At 36.4% G+C, this 21,176-nt stretch overlaps 1 protein-coding gene across 4 annotated transcripts; it reads right to left on the reverse strand.

Annotated features, from left to right (window-relative positions):
• Positions 1-7,779: 7,779 nt before the first annotated feature.
• Positions 7,780-19,755, reverse strand: LOC100258275 (uncharacterized protein At4g26450). 4 transcript variants are annotated; one of them, XM_010646393.3, is made up of 6 exons: positions 19,327-19,709; positions 17,162-19,231; positions 16,998-17,030; positions 16,730-16,919; positions 16,396-16,453; positions 7,780-8,149 (listed from the first exon to the last, which is right to left on the reverse strand). In XM_010646393.3, exons 2-6 carry the CDS (start codon positions 19,054-19,056, stop codon positions 8,097-8,099), a joined length of 2,229 nt encoding a protein of 742 aa, XP_010644695.1. In that variant the 5' UTR covers positions 19,057-19,231; positions 19,327-19,709; the 3' UTR covers positions 7,780-8,096. The 4 variants fall into 4 exon arrangements, with proteins under 4 accessions (XP_010644695.1, XP_059591592.1, XP_019072817.1 ...); XM_059735609.1 differs by lacking the exon at positions 16,998-17,030 and having other exon boundaries at positions 19,327-19,755; XM_019217273.2 differs by having other exon boundaries at positions 8,107-8,149; positions 16,372-16,453; positions 17,162-19,703.
• Positions 19,756-21,176: the final 1,421 nt, after the last annotated feature.

Genomic DNA, 21,176 nt, shown 5'->3' on the forward strand with positions numbered 1-21,176 from the left:
ATAAATGAAATCCAACCTCTAAATCCAAGTCTTCGTTCAAAATGGCCTTTCGTCCAAACAAAACATTCATCTTAAGCGTGTTCTAAAAATTTTATTAAAAATATAGCTTTTTTTTTAATCGTCTTTTCAAAATACGATTTCATTCATATCATATTTTTATTTGTTTTTTTCTTTTGTGGTAAATTTGAAAAAAAGACTAGTTATCGTATTCAAAACCTTGTGCTAATTATCATAAATGGGTTTGTTGAATAAGTTTTTCAAGCAAATACATGACTAAATTGTTCTTTTTCTAGTTGATTCTTTTGAGAAAGGAATTCCATAAAGATTTTTGAAAAAGACTAAACAGTTTTCAAATTCATAAAAGTCATCCTTCTTGAAAATAATCGAATGAGAAAATAAGTTTCCATTTGAAAGTCATCTTTCTTGTTTTTTTCTTTTTCTTTTTTTTTAACAAAAAGTCCATGTTTGTTAAAGAAAATTTAATTTTTTATTATAGAAGTTATTTAAACTTAGTGTGAAAATTTAATGTTCTTGGGATTTTTTTGTTTTTGCATTTTTAAAATTAAAAATAGTAACAATTTTTATATAAAATATTACTCATCTTACATTGAAAAATAATAATAATAATAATCCGAAAAACTATGCTAAAAAATTAAGGTATAAAAAAAATGGTTTATTACACTTTACCCCTCCAACCTATACTATGTTTTGTGTATTGTCTTATCGAGTTCAAAATCGAGCAATGTACCCTACAAGCTTTAAAATTGCATGCAATGTGTTTTTTTTTAGTCACGTTACATTTTTTTACGAAATTACATGTGCTCTTCGTGTGATCGATGACAAAATGATCATTTTTTTAATAAGTAAAAGTAAAAAAATCATTTCATTTTAAAACCCCAAAACCCTAACCCAACCCTTCTTCCTCCTTCATTTGTTTTCAAAAAACCACATTTTCTCGACAACCAAACAAGCTTAACCAAAATACTTTTTCCGAAAACCTTTCACAATCCAGAATCAGGGCCTTAACCGAAAAGAAAAAAAAATCCATGGAATATATGTCCAAAAACATTTTTTGTCAAAATAAGCACAAATCCAAATGAAATCAAAAGAAATCAAAATTGTAATAGATCATGGAAGCAATGAATGAAAAACAAATATGTTCAACATAAACACCGGAAAAAAAAATGTCATAACAAACTACAAATAAGTTTCACCAAATTTCTCCCACATTTTCCCAAACTTTTCTGAAACATCAAACTTCTAAAACAACAAACTTAAGTATTACATCAAAATTTTCATCTATCTTCTTTCCCAAGTTTAAAAAAAAAAAAAAAAAATCCCCAATTTTTCTTCAAATTTTCTGAAACATTAAAATGAAACTCTAACTCTAACCCTAACCCTCTTTACCAAGATTTTTCTAGTCACTAAAGAGATTACAAGACAAAAAAACATATCGTTGAACTCCATGCCTTTTCTTCAATGTCAGCTCTTCGATACTTGCATGAGATTTTAGGGCTTCAACTACAATTTGGAGATTCAGTAAGAAGAACAGTAAGAAAATGAGAATGAATGGGGAAGAGAGGAAAGTCAAAGGGGTTTTGTTTTGTTTGTAAAATTACCCTTTTGCCCTCACTTAAATAGGTTACATGGGGAGCACATACGTCTTCCATCGAAAAATGTAACACTGTCACTCAAAAAATACACATTGCATGTAATTATAAAGCTTGGAGGGTATATTGCTCGATTTTAAACTTGATGGAGTAATTAATGTACAAAACACGTTATAGGTTAGAGGGGTAAAGTGTAATAAACCCAAAAAAAATTATGGTTTCAAAGTTCTATTTTTTATATAAAATTTAGAATGTATTTTAGTGGTGTTTTGGTGAAAGTATTTATAAGATATAAGTGTTTTTCTATAAAACATTATAAATGATTTTTAAAATTTTTAAAAATGTTTCTTAAATTTGGTCAAAAGGCTCATTTTTTCTTTTCAAAAATATTTTTTAAGCTAAAAACACTTTATAAAATAATCGTAAAACATACTCTTATTATTGTTTTCCATTTAAAAAAAAAAGTATTCAAATAATAATTATAATGAGCTAATAAGAGTTAATGGGTAATATAAAAAATTAAGAATTTGATCCCTCCAAAATGCACAAACTCTAATAAATTTGATTTTGACTTTTAATGATTGAAATTACATCATTATAGCGAAACGTTCAATAGCTCTAATGACAATCCTCTTGCATACCTCTAGCTTTGGGAAATAAAACGCTTCCTAGAATCACTGTAAAATAGACTCTTATTATTGTTTTCCATTTAAAAAAAAAAACGTATCCAAAGAATAATTAGAATGAGCCGATAAAAGTTAATGGGTAATATTAAAAATTAAGAATTTGATCCCTCCAAAATGCACTAACTCTAATAAATTTGATTTTAAGGTGGCAGTCCTCTTACATATGATACTCAGATCAATTTTTTCATTGCTAGCTTGACTTTTAACTTCAGGAAATGAAATTAACGCTTATTAGAATCACCGTAAAATAGACTCTTATTATTGTTTTCCATTTAATTTTTTTTTTAAAAAAACGTATCCAAACAATAATAAGAATGAACTAATAAAAGTTAATGGGTAATATTAAAAATTAAGAATTTGATACCTCCAAAATGCACTAACTCTAATAAATTTGATTTTAAATTTTAATGATTGGAAATGTATTTAGATGCAAAGTGATAAAACTAGTCCCACCCCACAACCACCAAACTAAAACCAAATGTAAGGAAATAAAGAAGAAGGTAGTAGTAGATGGAAATCACCGATGAATGATTCCCCTCTCCCACATTTGGTTTTAGCCTCCCCACTATCACCAACTATTCCATCTATTAGTTTCTATGCCATTATCTTCCATTCCCTTTTTATTAGGAAATGGTTGAGCCATATTAATCACCCAAAGACAAAATGCGCTCTTGAAAATAAATGTCCTTTTCCAATGAATCATTCATATGATAAAAATTATCCATATATTTTCAAACTTTTATTTTAATTTTTAAGTATGGTCCAAATTCTAAACTATATCTAAATATCAAATATATGTCTTTATTAAGATTTTTTTTTTCCCATAGGGAAATCCCTATGACAAACATGTGAAGATGTTAGATATATATGATATGTACAAGCTCATGTCAATATCCATCTATATGTCACATGGGTTTTTTCATCAATTTTTTTCCTTTTTTTTTTTATTTTTAAGAAAAAGTTGTAATAAAATGGTATATTTGGCTTTTAAATATAATTAGTACATTATTAAAAAAAAAGTTTAAGAATCAAATTTAGTGGGTATTTGGTAAATCAACTTAACAAATTAAAGTATTAAATAACTTAATTTAAGTCATTAAGTAAATTAAGTATATTTGATAAAATGATTTAATGGTACAACTTAAAATAATAAGTAAAAATAATTAACTTATTATTAAGATCACATTTTTATTTTTATATGTTTTAGTTATCTTTATGATTTTTTTTACTACTTTACAAACTTTATGATTACTTGACTTCCTTTATCATAGTTGTAATTTATAAAGATAAATATATTAATTTGAAAATTTAAAATAAATTTTAAATTAATTTTATCAAACAACCTTAATACTTAAAGTAAGAATTAAGTAATAAGTTTTAAGTCAACAACCTAAATATAATTTAACTTAGAGTCAACTTAAATCATTAAATAATAAGTAATAAGTTTTATCACATATTCTATAAAACAAGATATCTATAATTTATCATAAATATTAGTTCGAACACGACACTATAAAATTGCATCAACCAAGTGGGTTAAAGAAATATGTTGATTAGTCCATGGAATGAGGGGATTGAGTGGAGTACAAAATTGATGAGCTTATTATAATTTGGGAAGTGATTGAATGAGCTTTATTCTTATAATTGATGTGGGGGGTGGTAGCCATCATCATCCATTGGACATGACAATTCATGCCTAGATTTCACAATGAAAAATGGATTCAAAACACAACACATCCTTGCTTTTGTTTGTATATGCAATACAGGAATCACACACATACATATAATTTCACTCACCACAAAATTAGGGAGGGCATGGATTAAAAAACTTTACCCTTTGCCACCATCTAATAACAATTTTACAGGCCCACCACCATCTGTGTGCAGAAGAAATGAAAAAGAAAAATAGAGAGATAACAAATAAGCTTTTGAATGAGCAAGGTTTTAGCAGTACTTCTCTTTTGTCACATACCAAAGAAACCGTCTTTTACTCCCTACATAAAGGTGGGGATGAAAAAATTAGTCAAAAAAATTATCCAAACATCATCATTATGAGCCAGAGGGAGGAAAATATCACCAAACCAACAAGTCGGTTCAATTTCTTAACGTCCAAAGTCAAAATATGGGGAGGGCTTGGAATCACTTTCCCTACCACTCCCATCCTGAAGATTTGAACCTGCCTGCCTCTTGAGCTTTTCTTGTATGTATGTATGTATGGTTCCTCTTCCTCTTCCTCCTCCTCCTCCCCCTACTATTACTAGTACGAGGTGTGGTGTATTAATAATACAGGAAGTCTCTACCTTCACCACATGATGACAAAATGAAGAAAGGTAAAATTTCCTCTAGTTGTAAAAAGTCCAAACTGCAGCCACCGCAAGGAACAAAATAATCTCCTCCTTCAAATTGAATCATTGATTTATGATGAATACCGACAAAGGCTGGTTTGTTGGGTGATTTTTCCAGTAGAATTTCCTGATCCACACTTCCCTTTGGGGTGGTTAAGCGCTACATGGTGGAACTTGAATGGTTGGAATAGGGAATGAGTTGTTGTTGAAGTGAAAGAAAAAAAAAAGGTTAGAGAGGTCTCCATAATTCTTGCTTGCTTAGTTTACAGTCGCATCCTTGAATAGTGGATGGGTTCAATCTGCTGCCCCTATTCTACCAACACAAACATTCATGCATCAACCCTGAAAAACGTTGGAAAACAACCAGGTACGCCTCCTCTGCATGTCGGTGTCTGAAATGGGCTTTGCTTCTCCATTATCTTTCTTCCTCTTCTCCCTCTTTTTTCAAACTCTCACACTCCCTACTTTCTAAGCAATCTTAGAAAATCAACTCCATTTTTGAGTGCTGCCTGGGGTATGGACCATTCTAGTTGTTTGACAAGGCTGACTTGCTTTCTTAGTGTTTGACCCATTGCTTATTCAACGCCTTTACTGATCTGCAGTGTTGATCCCATGAATTCAAATATCGAAAAGGCAGCCATAGGCCCGTAAGCCGTGTATGGGGGGCACTGCTACTTTGAAGGTGAATGCAAATTTGAGATGGGGAATGGGGAATTTTGCAAATGGGCAAAAAGGGAAGGAGTATTGGTAAAGCCCCACCAAGCATATATATATTTTGGCTATGGACTTCTGGTTTTTAAAATAGGTGGGTATGCAATAAAAAATAGAGATGAATAGCTTTGGTTGCACAACAAGTCCAGATTCTGATAATTGAGCACATTGTTGTGAGTACTTTTGCTCATACTTTATCTGTGTATGCACTTCTTTAGTAACTAAGAGGGAACATAGACAGACCCCACTAGGCATTAAAGCCACGCCAACACTCATCAATTCAAAACATCAATCAATGTATCATGTTTTATAATATGTCACACATGTTACCTCCATTCCTTATTTTATTTCTCTTCAAGAAAAACAGAAAATAAATAAAAATTTACATGGGTGGGTCATGAATCCAGTAGCTAAGAGGTGACAATACTCAAAATCTTAGAGTTCAAAATACGTTAACATAAAAGGAAATGGGACTATCCTCCATCTTTGGCAATGATCATATAAATAATTATAATAAGAGACGTTGGGAAATTGTAGGAGTTAAAGAATGAAAGAGAATGGAAGTGAGGATTGTCAACGTCGAGAACACGGAGGAGGGAGGCGGGGTTGGGTAGTACAGCTAGCATTTGCAAGCAAATGGTGATAGGGATATGACGGTTACATGTCTCCGTCTGAGGGTCTGAGGCTCTCAGAGGCCGAGGGTCCCCTCCCCCTCTCCTCCCCTTCCCCCAACACAAGACTTTCTCTCTCTCTCTCTCATTGTGAGTGTTTGATAGAGAGAGATGTGGTCATTAGTTATTAACTTATTACTACTCTCTGCATCTCACTACACCCCTTGACGCCTTGGGTTTTTGCTCTGGGCTTTAGTAAATCACCCATGGGTCTCAGAACCAGAACACATGCCTCAATGCTTCGTCCACACTCCACACCATAAACAAGTAGATATAGGCTCCTTAATTGGGTTTGGGTTAGAGACCAAGACTAATAAAAGGGCAAAGGCCCCAACTAAAAAACAAAAGGGTCTAGAAACTTGATTATGAAGGAGGGTCAAGGGTGGAGTAGTAGGGTGATGTTTAGTGACAGACAGTGACGTGATGTATCCTACTATTACCACAAAGAAAACAGTATCCTATGATAACAATACCAGTAAGTTTTTCAGACTACGTCATCCATCCTAATTCCTATCTCCTCCCCCCGCCCCCAACTTTATTATTCCCTTCACTTATTTAGTGTGTAAATGTAATGAAATGATGGAGTTGCATAATAGTAGTTGAAGTTCAGACTTCACACCACGCTTTTGAATTGACAATGTCTAAGATATGGCAACTGTGTCCCATCCTCCTGCAAACAAGGAAATATGACTCAGCTACCTCTTAGAATTGCCCAGCTGAGATTCTCTGCCATATTTAAGGTTATTGGGCAGTGTCATTCCCAAATCTAGAAGAAAGAAAAGGGTTTGCTCAGATCCAAATAAAAATAAATAGAAATTAAGATAAGATAACCAGGAAAAACACCAACACCCATCCCATTCCCTAAGTTTCACTTGTTTCCATTTCTTCTCATTTTCTAGCTACCCCAGCCAGCGCGCTGACAGGTTTGATGATCTCTCTATATCACTAAGATTCACATAAATCCCAATGAAAATGAAACTTGATCTCAAAAATCTGGTATAAAGAAATGGTCCTAAGTGAAAAGCCAAAAGCCCACTTCCATTTTCCTCATTTAATTATTCACAGATTCTAAAAAGAAAGGGAGGAGAGGAGACAAGACAAGGACTTTCCTTCTGTGTAACTGTAAAAGAAGATGACCGATCTTTTTTCTAAACTTACAAATTGGGCTAACCGCACTCCAGAGTAAAAATATTCCTTCAATTCCAACCTTTTATGACGTGAAAACATTCCCGATGGGCTCCACTCTTTTCCCTCTTCATATGCCAGCCAGAAAGCTAGAAACCAATAAAAAAAATTTAAGATTTCCTGTCCCTTCTCTCAATTGAAAGGGCAAGGAGCTTACCGAGACTCCCACTTGAATGGTATATGAAATATGAAAGAGAAAAATTGTGTATTTTATGGGGTAGCATACATGCAGAACCTGTACAATGCAACAAAGCAGAACAAGCCATATCACCGCAACTCACCTTAATCACCATAACAGGACAGAAGTGCCAAAAATACCTCAATGTATATTACTTCAAATAGTCTGCAATAACAAAGATTGAACCTTTTAAAAGTTCAAGAACTAACAATTGAAAGGTAACCGTCCAGTAATCATAGGAACAATTATCTAGCTGCAAATGAGGCATAAGAGGTAAGCTAACAGTCACTTTGAAATCATGAGTTAATTATAATCATTTCTCATCCCACATTCACTGCAGCTCTTGTTATTTCTGATAATATATTCATGGTCAAATGGTTTCTTGCCATGCCATTTCTTTCAACAACGCTGCTTTATTATCATTTTCTGATGTAAGATCAGCAAGTGCAAATAGGTCACATAGGTATCCTTTAACCACTTCTGCTAATCAACTAACAAACTTTTCTCATTTGAAAATGAGATGCAACAGCTAAAAGAAGGAAGAAAAGGAACATTTGACACCTCTAGAAGCTCCTAGGAGAAGCACACTTACTAGCATTTGTTTTAAGCAAAATCAGAGTAAGAAACCAAAAGAGACTTGCATTTGGATAGAGCTGGTGATTGCAGCAAAAGAACCCCAGTGACTGATACTATGCATACCAAACCACATATCAGAAGGGCTTCTCATATTCTTGTGTTGGCTGCTCCCAAACCCGCAAAAGGCCTGCAGCAGAACAATCCAAAGCACTTAGGGAACAAGGATAAAAATAAAAAACAAAAAAGAAGAGAAAAATTTTGATGTACAAATGAACAATTTTTTTTATTGGATGATGTTTCAACAATGCTGAAGAAGGTCATAAGAGAAATAGAGAAAATGCAACAAAAATTTTATGGTTTGCTTTGTATGTAAACACCCACAACTAGATGCTATATTGCAAAGGCAACATGAGTTCACAACCAAGACGTAGCACAACTGCAAGAATAAAACTAGCACTTGGGTTCTTAATCCCTCTTGACCTGAACAGTCTGCATGCTATATTCTAGAGGGAGAGACCCCAACCTCTCAGATTTGGAAACTTCAATTATTATTTGAGTCAATCCTCCAGCAATTCTTTTCACCAACATTTTTCTGATAACTTCTGGGCTTAGGGCTAACATGGCATGGATTTCATAACTTAACACCTTTCTCTTTCAGATAATTCCTGGTTCCATCCAGAGGCTATATCTCCTCTATCTACCAGATAATTAGTTCTTACTTCTTACCCATTCAAATCACAAATCCTGAATCTTCTGAACCTCACAGGCAATATGACATGACATTCCTTACAGGCACCAATTGGCCATAATAAATTTTCACTACATGGATTCTAAGCTTTATGTTCTCAAAACATGCCACTCACTGAACTCAATTCATTGATCAATGGACAACTGCCACTGCTGAATCCTCATCCTGTAAGCGGCATTTAGCACAGAAGCATGACAGAGCTCAAATAATTCTTTTACAATGATAATTCCAAGGAAAGAAAGGTGTGGAGGAAAGAAGGGGTGGGATTTAGTTTCCGTTTCCTCATGAAGATTAGAATTTTGTCTTGGAATGTTAGTGGTTAACAATAGAGAGAAACAAAAGGTTATCAAGTCTGTAATCAGAATACAGAAAGTTGATTTGGTTTGCTTGCAAGAGACCAGGATGTAGGAGATGTCAGGGCATTTGGTTAGAAGTCTTGGTGTGGGTCGTTTTTTGGATTGGGGAGCAGTGGAAGCAAGGGGATCACCTGGTGGCCTTGTGGTTTTTTGGGATAACAGGGTGTTAGTTATTAGAGATGGAGGGTAGGTGCTTTACTTTTTTCTTGCCGTGTTAAAAACTGTGAGGATGTGTTTGTTTGGGTGTTTACGAGGGTTTATGGACTGATGCTAAGGGGTGAATGGGATGACTTTTTAGCAGAATTGGGAGATATTAGCGGCTTGTGGGGAGATCCATGGTGCATTAGAGGGGACTTCAACATAATCATATATCCAAGGGAAACGAGGAATTGTTTCAGGTTGTCTGCGACTATGCAGAGATCCTCAGAGATTGAGGAGTTGAAGTTAATGAATGGAGGGTCTTTTACTTAGTGTGGAGGTTTAAATGACCAATCCATGTCTGGGTTGGATTGTTTCCTCGTGTTAGAAGGGTGGGAGAATCATTTTTTCAGGCTTCTACAGTGTGTCTTGCCAAGGCTGGTCTCTGATCATTCACCTATTCTGTTAGATGGGGGTGGTGAAAGGAGGGGAAAAACTCCCTTCAGATTTGAGAATATATGGATTAAAGTGGATGGTCTCAAAGACTTAATTAAAAGCTGGTGAATGGTTTTCAATTTCTGGGGCACCAATAGTTTTGTCTTAGCTTCCAAATTGAAAGCCCTAAAGGACTTGAAGATTTGGAATCAAGAGGTTTTTGGGTGTGTGGCAAACAAGAAGGCAAATGCCCTCAATTGGCTAGGTTTTTGGGAGGGCAAGGAGAGGGAAGCTCCGTTGGTAGGGGATGAGATTGTGGCTAAAAGATTGGCTACAGAAGAATTTAAGAAGTGGACACTGTTTGAAGAGATTTCTTGGACATCTAGAGAGTTATGGCTGAAGGAGGGAGATAGAAATACAAAATTCTTTCACAGAATGGCAAATGTTCATTGTAGAAGGAATTTTTAGCTAGTGTAAGTGTAGCTGGGAACTGGTTGTCTGGTGAGGAGGAGGAGATTAAGGAGGAGGTGACCAATACTTTTAGTCATCTCTTTACTGAAAACAGTGACTAGAGACCCAACATAAATGGGTTGTCTTTGGAGTCCTTGACTTGGGAGGAGGCGAGGAGTTTGGAGTGTCCTTTCTTTGAGGAGGAAGTCTTCTCTGCTCTATCAGCTTTGAATGAGGATAAAGCTCCGGGCACTGACGAGTTTACTATGGCTTTCTGGCATCTTTGTTGGGACTCTGTCAAGAGTGAAGTGTTGGGCTTCTTTAAGGAATCCTTTTACCTAGGGCAGTTTGAAAGAATTTTGAATACTACCTTTTTGGTCTTAATCCCAAAAAAGGATGGAGCATATGATCTAAAGGATTTTAAGCCTATTAGCTTGGTTAGGAGCTTGTACAAATTCTTGGCCAAGGTTCTAGCAAATAGACTTAAAAAAAGTGGTGCTAAAGGTAGTCTCTTCTTCTCGGAATGCTTTTATCAAAGGGAGACAAATTCTTGATACAATCCTTATTGCCAATGAAGTCATTGATTCAAGGTTAAAGAGTGATTATAATGGCATTCTATGTAAGTTAGACATATAAAAGGCCTGTGATCATGTAAATTGAAACTTCTTACTGGCAATTCTGGAGAAGATGGATTTTGGTCATAAGTGGATTAGGTGGATTAATTGGTGTATTTTTACAACCAAATTTTCCGTTTTGATCAATAAGACCCTTGCTGGTTTTTTTCATAGTTCAAGAGGGTTGAGGCAAGGAGATCCTTTGTCTCCTTATTTATTTGTTTTGGTTATGGAGGCTCCTAGCTTTCTTCTTAAGAAAGCTAGGGAGGGGGGTTGATAAAGACAAGTGGCAGCCACCTTTAAAAGTTTATCAAAGGTGCAAAGGAGTGGGCTCCAAGGCCCAAGCTTTAATTTGGCACTCTCTAGATGATAATGGGCTTAGTTGGGATCTTATATAAGTCAATATGGGTTCGGCTTAAGTTATGGGCTTAGTCAAGGGTTAAAGTTACCATTTTCAGTCATTATTGTTGTCATTTTCCAACAGTCTTTAATGTGGTCAGTAATTAGTCCAAGTTTGTCATTTTCAAGTTGCCTTTATTGTGTATAGTTCCAAGGAGTTATAAGTCCCTAGAAAAGTCTTATATGGTAGTTGATTAGTCTTTTGGAAGGAATCAATCAATAATGAATTTTCAGCAGCCAGTTTTTCCTTTGTGAGATGCAAAGTGTACTTGGGTGCGAAGCCTAAGGTTTGTAGGAGTGATTCCTAAGGTCCTTTCAATTATACTCTCCTTTCATTTTATTTCCTGTACTACATCAAGGGTTTTATGTTAGGATTTAAGGTGGGAGGCAAAGGTGGCGAAGGAGTGGAGGTGTCTCATATTTTGTTTGCGAATGACACATTGATTTTTTTGTAAGGCTTCTAAGGACCTACTATTGCATCTTCTTTGGGTCTTGATGTGGTTTGAAGTAATTTCTAGGCTTAAGATCAACCTTGAAAAAAGTGAGCTAATCTCTATTGGAAAGGTTCCTATAATGGAGGATTTGGTGGATATTCTAGGGTGTAAAGTGGGGTCATTACCCTCCAAGTATCTTGGGCTTCCTTTGGGGGCTACCTTTAAATCAATGACAATGTGGGACTTGGGGGAAGAGATGATGCAAAGAAAGCTCGCAAGATGGAAGAGACAATTCCTGTCCAAGGGGAGACGCTAAACTCTTTTCAAAAGTACCTTGTCTAGCATACCCATTTATTTTGTGTCCATTTTTTGTTATTCCAAGAAGGATATGTTGTAGATTGGAAAAACTTCAAAGGGACTTTCTTTGGGGAGGGAGGCCCCTTGAAAATAAGCCTCACTTAGTGAGTTGGCACAAAATTTGTAAGCCAAGGGTGGAAGGAGAGCTAGGCATTTGGAATCTTTCTATTTTGAACAAGACTCTATTAGGCAAATGGAGTTGCCCTTGTGGAAGAAAGTAATCATTAGTAAGTGTGAGGTAGAAGAAGGGGGTTGGTGCTCTATGGAGGTGAGGGAGGGTTATGGTGTAGGATTATGGAAGGCTATAAGGAAAGGATGAGATGCTTTCAAAAGCAAGATTTTTTATGTTTTGAGCAACGGACTAAGGGTAAAATCTAGGAAGGACATTTGGTGTAGGGACACCCCTTTGAGGACCTTTTTCCCCTCTTTATTCGCTATAGCCACTTCAAAGGAGGCTTAAATATGTGATGCTTGGGAGCAGGCTGAATTTGGGGGGTGTTGGAACCCCCGTTTTGTGTTGAAGCACTCCTTTTGACGGTTGCATGGTAAAATCAGAGTAGGGAGGTGGATGACAAGGTGGTGTGGATGGATACTAAGGGGGTCAGTTTTCAATTAAATCTTTCTATGATGGGAAGGTTCAGAGGGGTTCAGATTCTTTCCCGGCAAGACTTATTTGGAATTCTTGGGCGCCAATAAAAGTGAGTTTTTTTGTTTGGGAAGCAACTTGGAAAGGGATTCCAACTATGGACAACTTAAAGAGGAGGGGTCAGACTTTGGTGACCGGATGTTTTCTATGCAAAGGCAAGGAATTTTGCAATCACATCCTTCTTCATTATTCTAAGGCAAGTTTGTTATGGTGGTTGGCCTTCTCCTTGTTTAGAGTGGTTTGGGTGTTGCATACCTCAGTCCAAGCAGCGCTACTTAGTTGGCATAGCCAATCCATTGGAAAGAGGAGAAAGAATGCAAGGAATGTTGCTCCTCTTTGTTTGTTTTGGACTATTTCGAAAGAGGGGAATAGAAGAGCTTTTGATAATGTTGAACCATCAAATCAAGAGCTAATATTCTCTTTCCTATGTAACTTTGTAAAATGGACCAGGGGTCTAGGGCAAGAATCCTTCTCTATGATTGATTTTATTAATTGGTTAGGTTGCCAATAGGAGGAAAGTTTTTGTGTTTTTTTTCTTTGGTGCGCACATGTATACTTCATGTGTACTTGGTGTAGCCTTTTCTGGCTCTTTAATATATCTATTGCTCTATTGCCTACCCAAAAAAAATTACTTTCAGCATTGATAAATGATGGTTTGGGTGTTGCATACCTCAGTCCAAGCAGCGCTACTTAGTTGGCATAGCCGATCCATTGGAAAAAGGAGAAAGAAGGCAAGGAATGTTGCTCCTCTTTGTCTGTTTCGGACTATTTGGAAAGAGGGGAATAGAAGAGCTTTTGATAATGTTGAACCATCAGATCAAGAGCTAAAATTCTCTTTTCTATGTAACTTTGCAAAAAGGACCAGGGGTCTAGGGCAAGAATCCTTCTCTATGATTGATTTTATCAATTGGTTAGGTTGCCAATAGGAGGAAAGTTTTTGTGTTTTTTTTCTTTGGTGCACACATGTAACAATGTATACAATGTGATTAAATGCAACAGGTGTGGTTGGCTTGCCAGCACCTGAAACTCATGAATGGAAAGCAAATTTTAAGAAATGAACCCCAAGAATGCAACAGATATGAGATCCTCATTCTAATGTTTGGCTGATTAGGAACTCGAGATTTTAGTCAAATTTATTCTTATTCTAGCGTTTATTAAAATTAGATTTTGTTAGCCCAAGGTTTTTCCTAATCAAGTTTTGATGATAACAAAACAAAGTTAAAGTTACTAATGAAATCAAGTTGAACATTTTAGGTTTTCTTGAAATATTAAAGAAAAGTTCAAGCAACTCAAATAAAGATTCTTGTTAATGGAGACTTGAGCTTATTGAAGACTTAAGAAGACCTAGGTACCAATGTAAGTTTGTATTTGTTGGCAAAACTTGTCATTAAAATTTCAGCATGCTCTTAAACTTTTAAAAATCATTTCTTGAACTTAATTTGATCACATCTTCATAAAATTGGATAATTTCATGTTTTTAACCTAGCTTTAATTCGTTCAAAATATGCTTTAAAAGGTTTAAAATGGTGTTAAGGATGCTTTATTGAAGGCTTCCGACCTCAATCTAGCCTTTTTCTATGGTTAGTACAACCGACTGAGGCAAGGAGAAACCAATTGAGCTAGTTAGGCTCAACCGATTGAAGTAGTTAGATTCAGCCGTTCGATGTGCATTTTGTGCATCTTAGACTTCCAATAGGATGTTTTAACTAGTTGAGGTAGGAGCCTCGACCAGTCAAGGACCAATTTGAACCAACTGCTCAATAAGTTGAGGTCCAGAATCCCAACGATCACCTACAAATGCATTTAACGCACAACGGCTAGAGAACCTGCAGCTGAGCTAGTCGAACCTAAATTATAGGTTTTGGGAATTCCAAGTTGCTCACCTATATATTGATCATTGGTGTGGTGATGAGGCGCTGTCCAGAATTTTCCCTCAATTATTTGCTTTGGCGGTGCACAAAAGTGCAACTATCAGTGAGGTTTGGGACTCTAGCCGTGGTCAAGGAGGTTGGAACCTCAGATTTGCTAGGGATTCAAATGATTGGGAGCTGGAATTAATAGAAGCTTTGTTTAACATGCTGAGGGATTTCAAGATCTCCCAAGAGGAGGACTCGGTGGTTTGGAGCGGCGGAGGTCAAGGTATTTTTGGAGTCAGATGTGCTTACAACCTGCTGGCTGCTCCTAATTCACTTGACTTCCCGGTTAGATGCATTTGGGTGGACAAGGTCCCTACTAAAGCTGCTTTTTTTGCTTGGGAAGCTACATGGGGGAAGATCCTGACGTTGGATAGGCTCCAAAGAAGAGGGTGGCAGCTTCCTAATTGCTGTTTTTTGTGTGATTGTGAAGAGGAAAATGTAAATCACATTCTTTTACACTGTACAGTGGCTAGGGTTCTTTGGGATATTATCCTTGCCTTGTTTGGGGTTCATTGGGTGTTCCCAGAGATGGTCATAGAGGTGTTACTTAGCTGGAGGGGCTCCTTTGTGGGGAAAAAGAGGAAAAAAATCTGGAATTCTATACCGGTGTGTATTTTTTGGACGGTTTGGAAGGAGAGAAATAGATTAGCCTTTAGAGGGGGTTCCTTAGATATACAGAAACTCAAAAATTACTTTGTTTGTAACTTGTGGAGTTGGGCTAGAGTGTACATGGGAGAGGAGTCCTCTTCGCTTTTACTCTGTTTGGAGTGGCTAGCGGCTACTTAAGGGCCGTTGAGACTGCTTGTCTCTTTTGCTTTTTGGGGTGTGGCTGAGTTTGTATACATCCTGTATGCTTTTGGCTTTTCTGCCCTTTAATACAAGTTGTGCTTATTTATCAAAAAAAAAAGTGCATTTATAAACTAGAGACCCATAGATTTCAATTGTTCACCAACTTATTTCTCTCATTCAAAGTTCTTTTAAGTGCATTTAAATCCTAGTTTCCATTGTATTATGAGGATATTTTGCTTCACTAAGATTTAGACTACTTAGCTTATCATCATCTTCTCCTTATAAAAAGTGTTTTCAAGTGAGGTAGATGACTTAAGGTATTTGTGAAGGTCCCTTAGAACCTTGGAATCCAAATTGAAGGCTTTTGGTTTAAAGCCTTGGAGATTAGTGGAACCCTTGCTCAATTAGGACCTGGAGGAGAGTGGACATAGGCGATCAACGAACCACTATAATTTGCAATCTCTTTTCTCTATTTTCTTTACTTTCGTGCATAATCTAGCATATCCACTGTTTTTTTTATAGGTATAATCTATAGCATTTCTATTGTTAATTAGTTGCATTTCATTATATTTTTTAAAAAGGGCCAACACCTAATCCCCTCCCACCTCCCCCCATCCCCTTCTTTCCCCTCCCCTCTTGGGTGTTTAACTAGGTTTGAATTAGCTTGTTTTCACAGATTTATTCATAAACAAAGACAAGGATTAAAAAAATGGATTATCCGCTATTATTTTCATTCTCTAGAAATGAGAATAAAAATAAAAAAATAAAAACCAGATCTAAGTTAGCATCTCATATCCAAGGAAACAAAATTTTCCACAATTATTGTACCCCAAAAATAATATTCTTAATCTTGCCCATTCCCTTGTTAAGATATGCATGAAATAAACACAAGGCATCAATGAGGAAGGGACACATTATCTCAATAATTAAATGCATTTTGTGGATTTTTTTTTTCCTATCATAATGACACAACAAAGGTTTGATGGAAATGCATGCTGTATGTCACTTATGGTAAACTAATTTTGATTCAATGCATAAAATGCATCATCACATGTCCATATGTCATACAAAACCACCTTAGGGGGATCAACCATAGTAACTGTAGAAATTAAAGAAAACAATAATACCATTAAACTAAATATCTGGCATACTTATTGGTATTTCTCCCAGCGACATATATATTGAATCATCATCACCACCAAGCATTCCCTGAAATAATCAGAAACAGTCAGTTGTATTGAAGGCATATTAGAAGTGCATTTGATCAGTCCTTGAAATAATTAGAAACAGTCAGTTGTAATGAAGGTATACTAGAAGTGCATTTGATCATTCTATGACTATGCATTAAGATCCAAAAAAGCCATCAAACTTTGAAGTATCAGACACATATGAGTATGCGTTAGGATCAAATTGAGTAACCATTCAGCTATCAAGTCAATGTATGCAAAAGATGGTTAGCATATGTTTAACAGTTTGTCGCAATACCTCTCCATTATGAAGGTTCATCTCATGATCCAGAGAATTAATATCTGTAGGTACTGAAGAACAATTTGAGATATCATTTCCAAGCAACTCTGAGATCATAAGACCATAACCATCCTGCGCATCAGGCACATCACTGGTATTCTGCGCATGGTTGGGAAAGGTCTCCAGCTCCATGAATACACTTTCTGTCCTGTAGGTTTTAGAAATTCAGTTATAGGAGAGAACAACCACATGGGCAAAGAAATATAGAATCTATAGACATTATTACCTGCAGCCAACACTTGGAAGACTAACAAAGTGCCTTAAAAGAGAAAGAAAAGAAAATTCAAAGCAGAATTAATGGTTGCATAAGATGATACAACCATAGTCATAAATAGCGGAAGACTAAATGAACAGATTAATATTGAAAACAAATTGATAAAAGAAACGTACTTTCTCTCTGAATTAGGTAAGGCATTGTCTTCTGGTCCAGAGTCATTTTCCAAATCAATTACTTCAACCTCCTTGCCATCAGCAGGACGCCCACCACATTCATCTGACAAATTGCAGCAATTACTGATTGACAAATCAATATCAACTGGTGCTGCTTCTTTTTTGGTTTCCAGAATAGAGGGAAACAAAAGAATCGGATCAGTATCATGATTCTCATTCATATCAGAAGTTCCCATGAGATTAAGGTCACATATCTTAAATGAACTTGGGAGAAGCTGCTTCTCTTCTGCAAACTCAATACATTGCTCACCTCCACTTTTTGGAAACAGGGAAATATCCATAGAGTTCTTTTCATTGGCAGTTGAAACCACCTCATCAACAGGTGAAGCCCTCTCCTGTGAACTTGTTTGCATTTTGCTCAAGTTAGAAAGAGTGAAGCACTCCTCGCTCCTACTAACCAAGGAGGGAAGCCATTCTTTAAGTTTCTTGATTCCCTCCATTGCGTCGCTCTGTTGTCCAGCCCGTTTCTCACCTCTCTCCTTAACCATGGAGCTGCACCTTCCAAACCCAGGGGGTCCCTGACTTGCTTCCTGCTCATACATGAAAGCTCTCTCCGGGAAAGACTGAGACCTCACACATTTACCCTGCTCCACAACATGTTTAGAATCCAATTCTTCAGCATCCTCCAAGGACTCTACAGTAAGAGCTCTAGAAACATCCAAGTTGAGACATTGTGATTTTTGAGTTTGATCTGACAGTGCCCCACCCAAGGACTCCTCGACAGGATTGTCTTCACTGGAATAGCTAGATCCCCTTAGGGGTCCAATATCGGAAGTGTTTCCCTTTGCAGTAGTTGGAGTTAGATCGATCTTTAAGGCCTTATACATCAATGAAGAACGAGTTTTGGTGGGCACCTTGGCAAAGTTGCACAATCTTAGCAAATCAGTACCACTCTTGCCAGCGATATCATCATCCACTGCACTATCCTGGATGGTTAAATCCTCTGAGGCAGTCTGTTTCTCAGTTTCATCATCACTATCATTATGGGTACCGTCCTTCATTTCCCCAGGTGCCAGATCTAATACTCTGGAATCATCAGGCCTCTTATTGAGTTCCCCATCTGTCTCAAGTGGGATATCTCTCCCAACTCGAGAAGAACCTGCTTTTGAGCTCATATCATCCGGAAGTTGGGTGTTCTCTGGCTCAGTTTCTGAATCACCCACATCATCAATTATTGGGGGTAATTCACCCGGTCTGGACTTCTGAACCCCACTACCTACATCTTTACCAACTAGCTGCTCCTCAGGGTACCCACAAGTAGAATCTTCATCACCCTCTGTATCAGGGGAAGCCCTAGCCTTATCCCACGACCCACTTCTTCCATTCCAATCAGTGCCATAACTCCGAAAGGATCCCATTCTCCTCCTTCCTCTGGTATGATTTCTCGACCCCGTTGGGTTATATTCATCAGAGAACCTTCTCCTACCAGAACCCGAATCAGAAACAGCATTTCCCAAGCGGGCAAGCGCTGATGTCCGACCCTCTGCAGGAAGCTGCAAATTTTCGCCATCCTGGAAATCCCCCACCTGCTTCTTCAAACTACCATTCTGCCATTTCACAGGAAGCGCACTAGGAGGAAGCAACCCCGTAGAAATCAAATACTCAGTTGCTAGTCTACCGGCTTCCATGAAAATGTCACCTTTCCGGGACAAGTGAGGCTGTTGATAGGGTTTTGATTGACCCCGCCCAAAACCACGATTAAAGTTTCGGTACTCAGAGTTATGGAAGCCATGTCCTCTAATTGAGCCTTCGGGTGAGATCCGAGAGGCAGCCATGCCCATTCCCATAGAACTGAGCCTATATCCATTTCCAGGACTTCGATGCCTAGCATGCATGTTTCCAAACAAACACACTAATATCAACTCAACTGGTTTCCCCCAATTCCTCCGAAAAAATAAAAGTAAAAGATTTCGATAATTCCTTGGGTTTTCCAACTAATTATCCCCAATCACCATTAGGAAAACGAAATCCCCAACCCAACCTGTCACCCCTACTGCTTTGGCTATTTAACTGAAAAATCAAGATTGAATCTTTAGGCCTTATTATCAGCAGCAAGATCAAATCACAAAGAACCTAAAATTCTGAGATAGAGATCTCGGGTTTACCTCATGCCGTTCTAGGATTTCCCACACAGAATACCTCAATCAACCCCATCCTTGATCACCACCAACAAAAGAAGAAAAAAAAAACAAGCTCAATGATTAGAAATGAAGTTTTTTTCGATTTTTGGTCAAAATTGACAACAGCCAGATGGCGCCTGTTTGGATTGAGGGAAAATTATTTTCGCGAGTATAGCAATTAGCACGACAATTGGGGATACTTTCTCACTTTCTCTCCCTATTCCCACGACGATGGTGGTTGTAGTCAGATCATACGCGTTTGGTCTGTCTCAATCCGAATCCACCGCCCCCGTAAGGCCTATGCCCTCCGCTCACACGCGGCCCATTTGCAATATGGACCATATGGTATTTGTGCCTCGCTCCCATTAGGCCTTTTATCTCATCATTATATTATACTAGTATAAGGTTATCACAATATCAGCCACGTCATACCTGCTGGCTCTACTATATGTCCTAATCTGTTTTGAAACCTCCCCAAAACTGTTTTTGAAAACAGTTTTTCTAGAATAGTTTTCAAAAATATTTTTAAATAAAAATTTATTAAAAATTTTGAAATATTCATAACCTATTTTAGTAACTTTTATATGTAATATTTTATTTTTGTACAATTATATATTTAAAAATATCCTTAAAAATTAAAATAATTATAAAAACACTTTTAAGAAGTATCATATTTTTTGAAAACTAATTTTTATAAAAAAAAAGAAAAGAAAAGAAAAGAAACCTTTCTTTCTTTATTTAAATATTTATTATCTAATAAAATTATAAAAATGATTATAAATAGACAAATGGACAATGTCTCAAAATATATGACTTTAGATAATGTATTAATTAGCAAGATAAGTAATGTTTTAATAATTATTACCAGATATGTGACTTTAAGATATAACATATTAACTATTGAGAGTAATGAGTTCTTAAACATAAAAATTGAAGATGATTCAAAAATGGTAATAGATTGTTATCATAGAAAGATTAATATTCCTAATTCTATTATTATTAATGAAGAATATTTGAAAATTATTTTAAATTTTAAATATTTACAATTATCATCCTATTTATAAAGAGACAAATAAAATAACAAAATATTTAGTTAATTTTTTTTTTTTTTGTAATAAAGTCAATCATTTAGAAGTCCAATTTTTTTTAAAAAAAAATGTTACAAAACTTGGTTTTGAAAAGTATTATGACTCATCATGACATGACACATACCATAACTCGTGCCAAAACACATGATACATGCCACCACCCATATCAGTGTCATGACCATGACATGATAATGTGAAGAGAGCACACCTAAGACACCGTTGAGAGCTCCGAATGCAAGTACAATCACCTCATGCCTTGTCCACACATACCATTATTTAGTTTGAGGACTAGGAACAAAATCATCATAGATAAATAGAATAATAAATTATTTAGTTATTATTATTATTATTATTTTAATAAAGTAATCAGTTAGAAGTCAATTTATTTATTTATTTATTTTAAATGTTACAAAGCTTGGTTTTGAAAAGTATTATGACTCGTCATGACATGACACATACTATAACTCGTGCCAAGACACGTGATACGTGCCACCACCTGTGTCAGTGTCATGACCATGACATGATAATGTGAAGAGAGCACGCCTAAGACACCGTTGAGAGCTCCGAACGCAACTACAATCACCTCATGCCTTGTCCACACTGCTCTCCTTACACGTCCCATGCTTTCTGCTCCACGTTGTGTATGGAAAGGTATGTATGTGGATCCGCCACCCCTACACCATTGGTTTCTTAGCCTCTTTTGATTTAAAAACAAAATGTTTATCGTCTAATCAACTTCCATTACTT

This window comes from Vitis vinifera, chromosome 19 (genome assembly GCF_030704535.1).
Source record: "Vitis vinifera cultivar Pinot Noir 40024 chromosome 19, ASM3070453v1".
Classification (NCBI taxonomy): Eukaryota; Viridiplantae; Streptophyta; class Magnoliopsida; order Vitales; family Vitaceae; genus Vitis; species Vitis vinifera.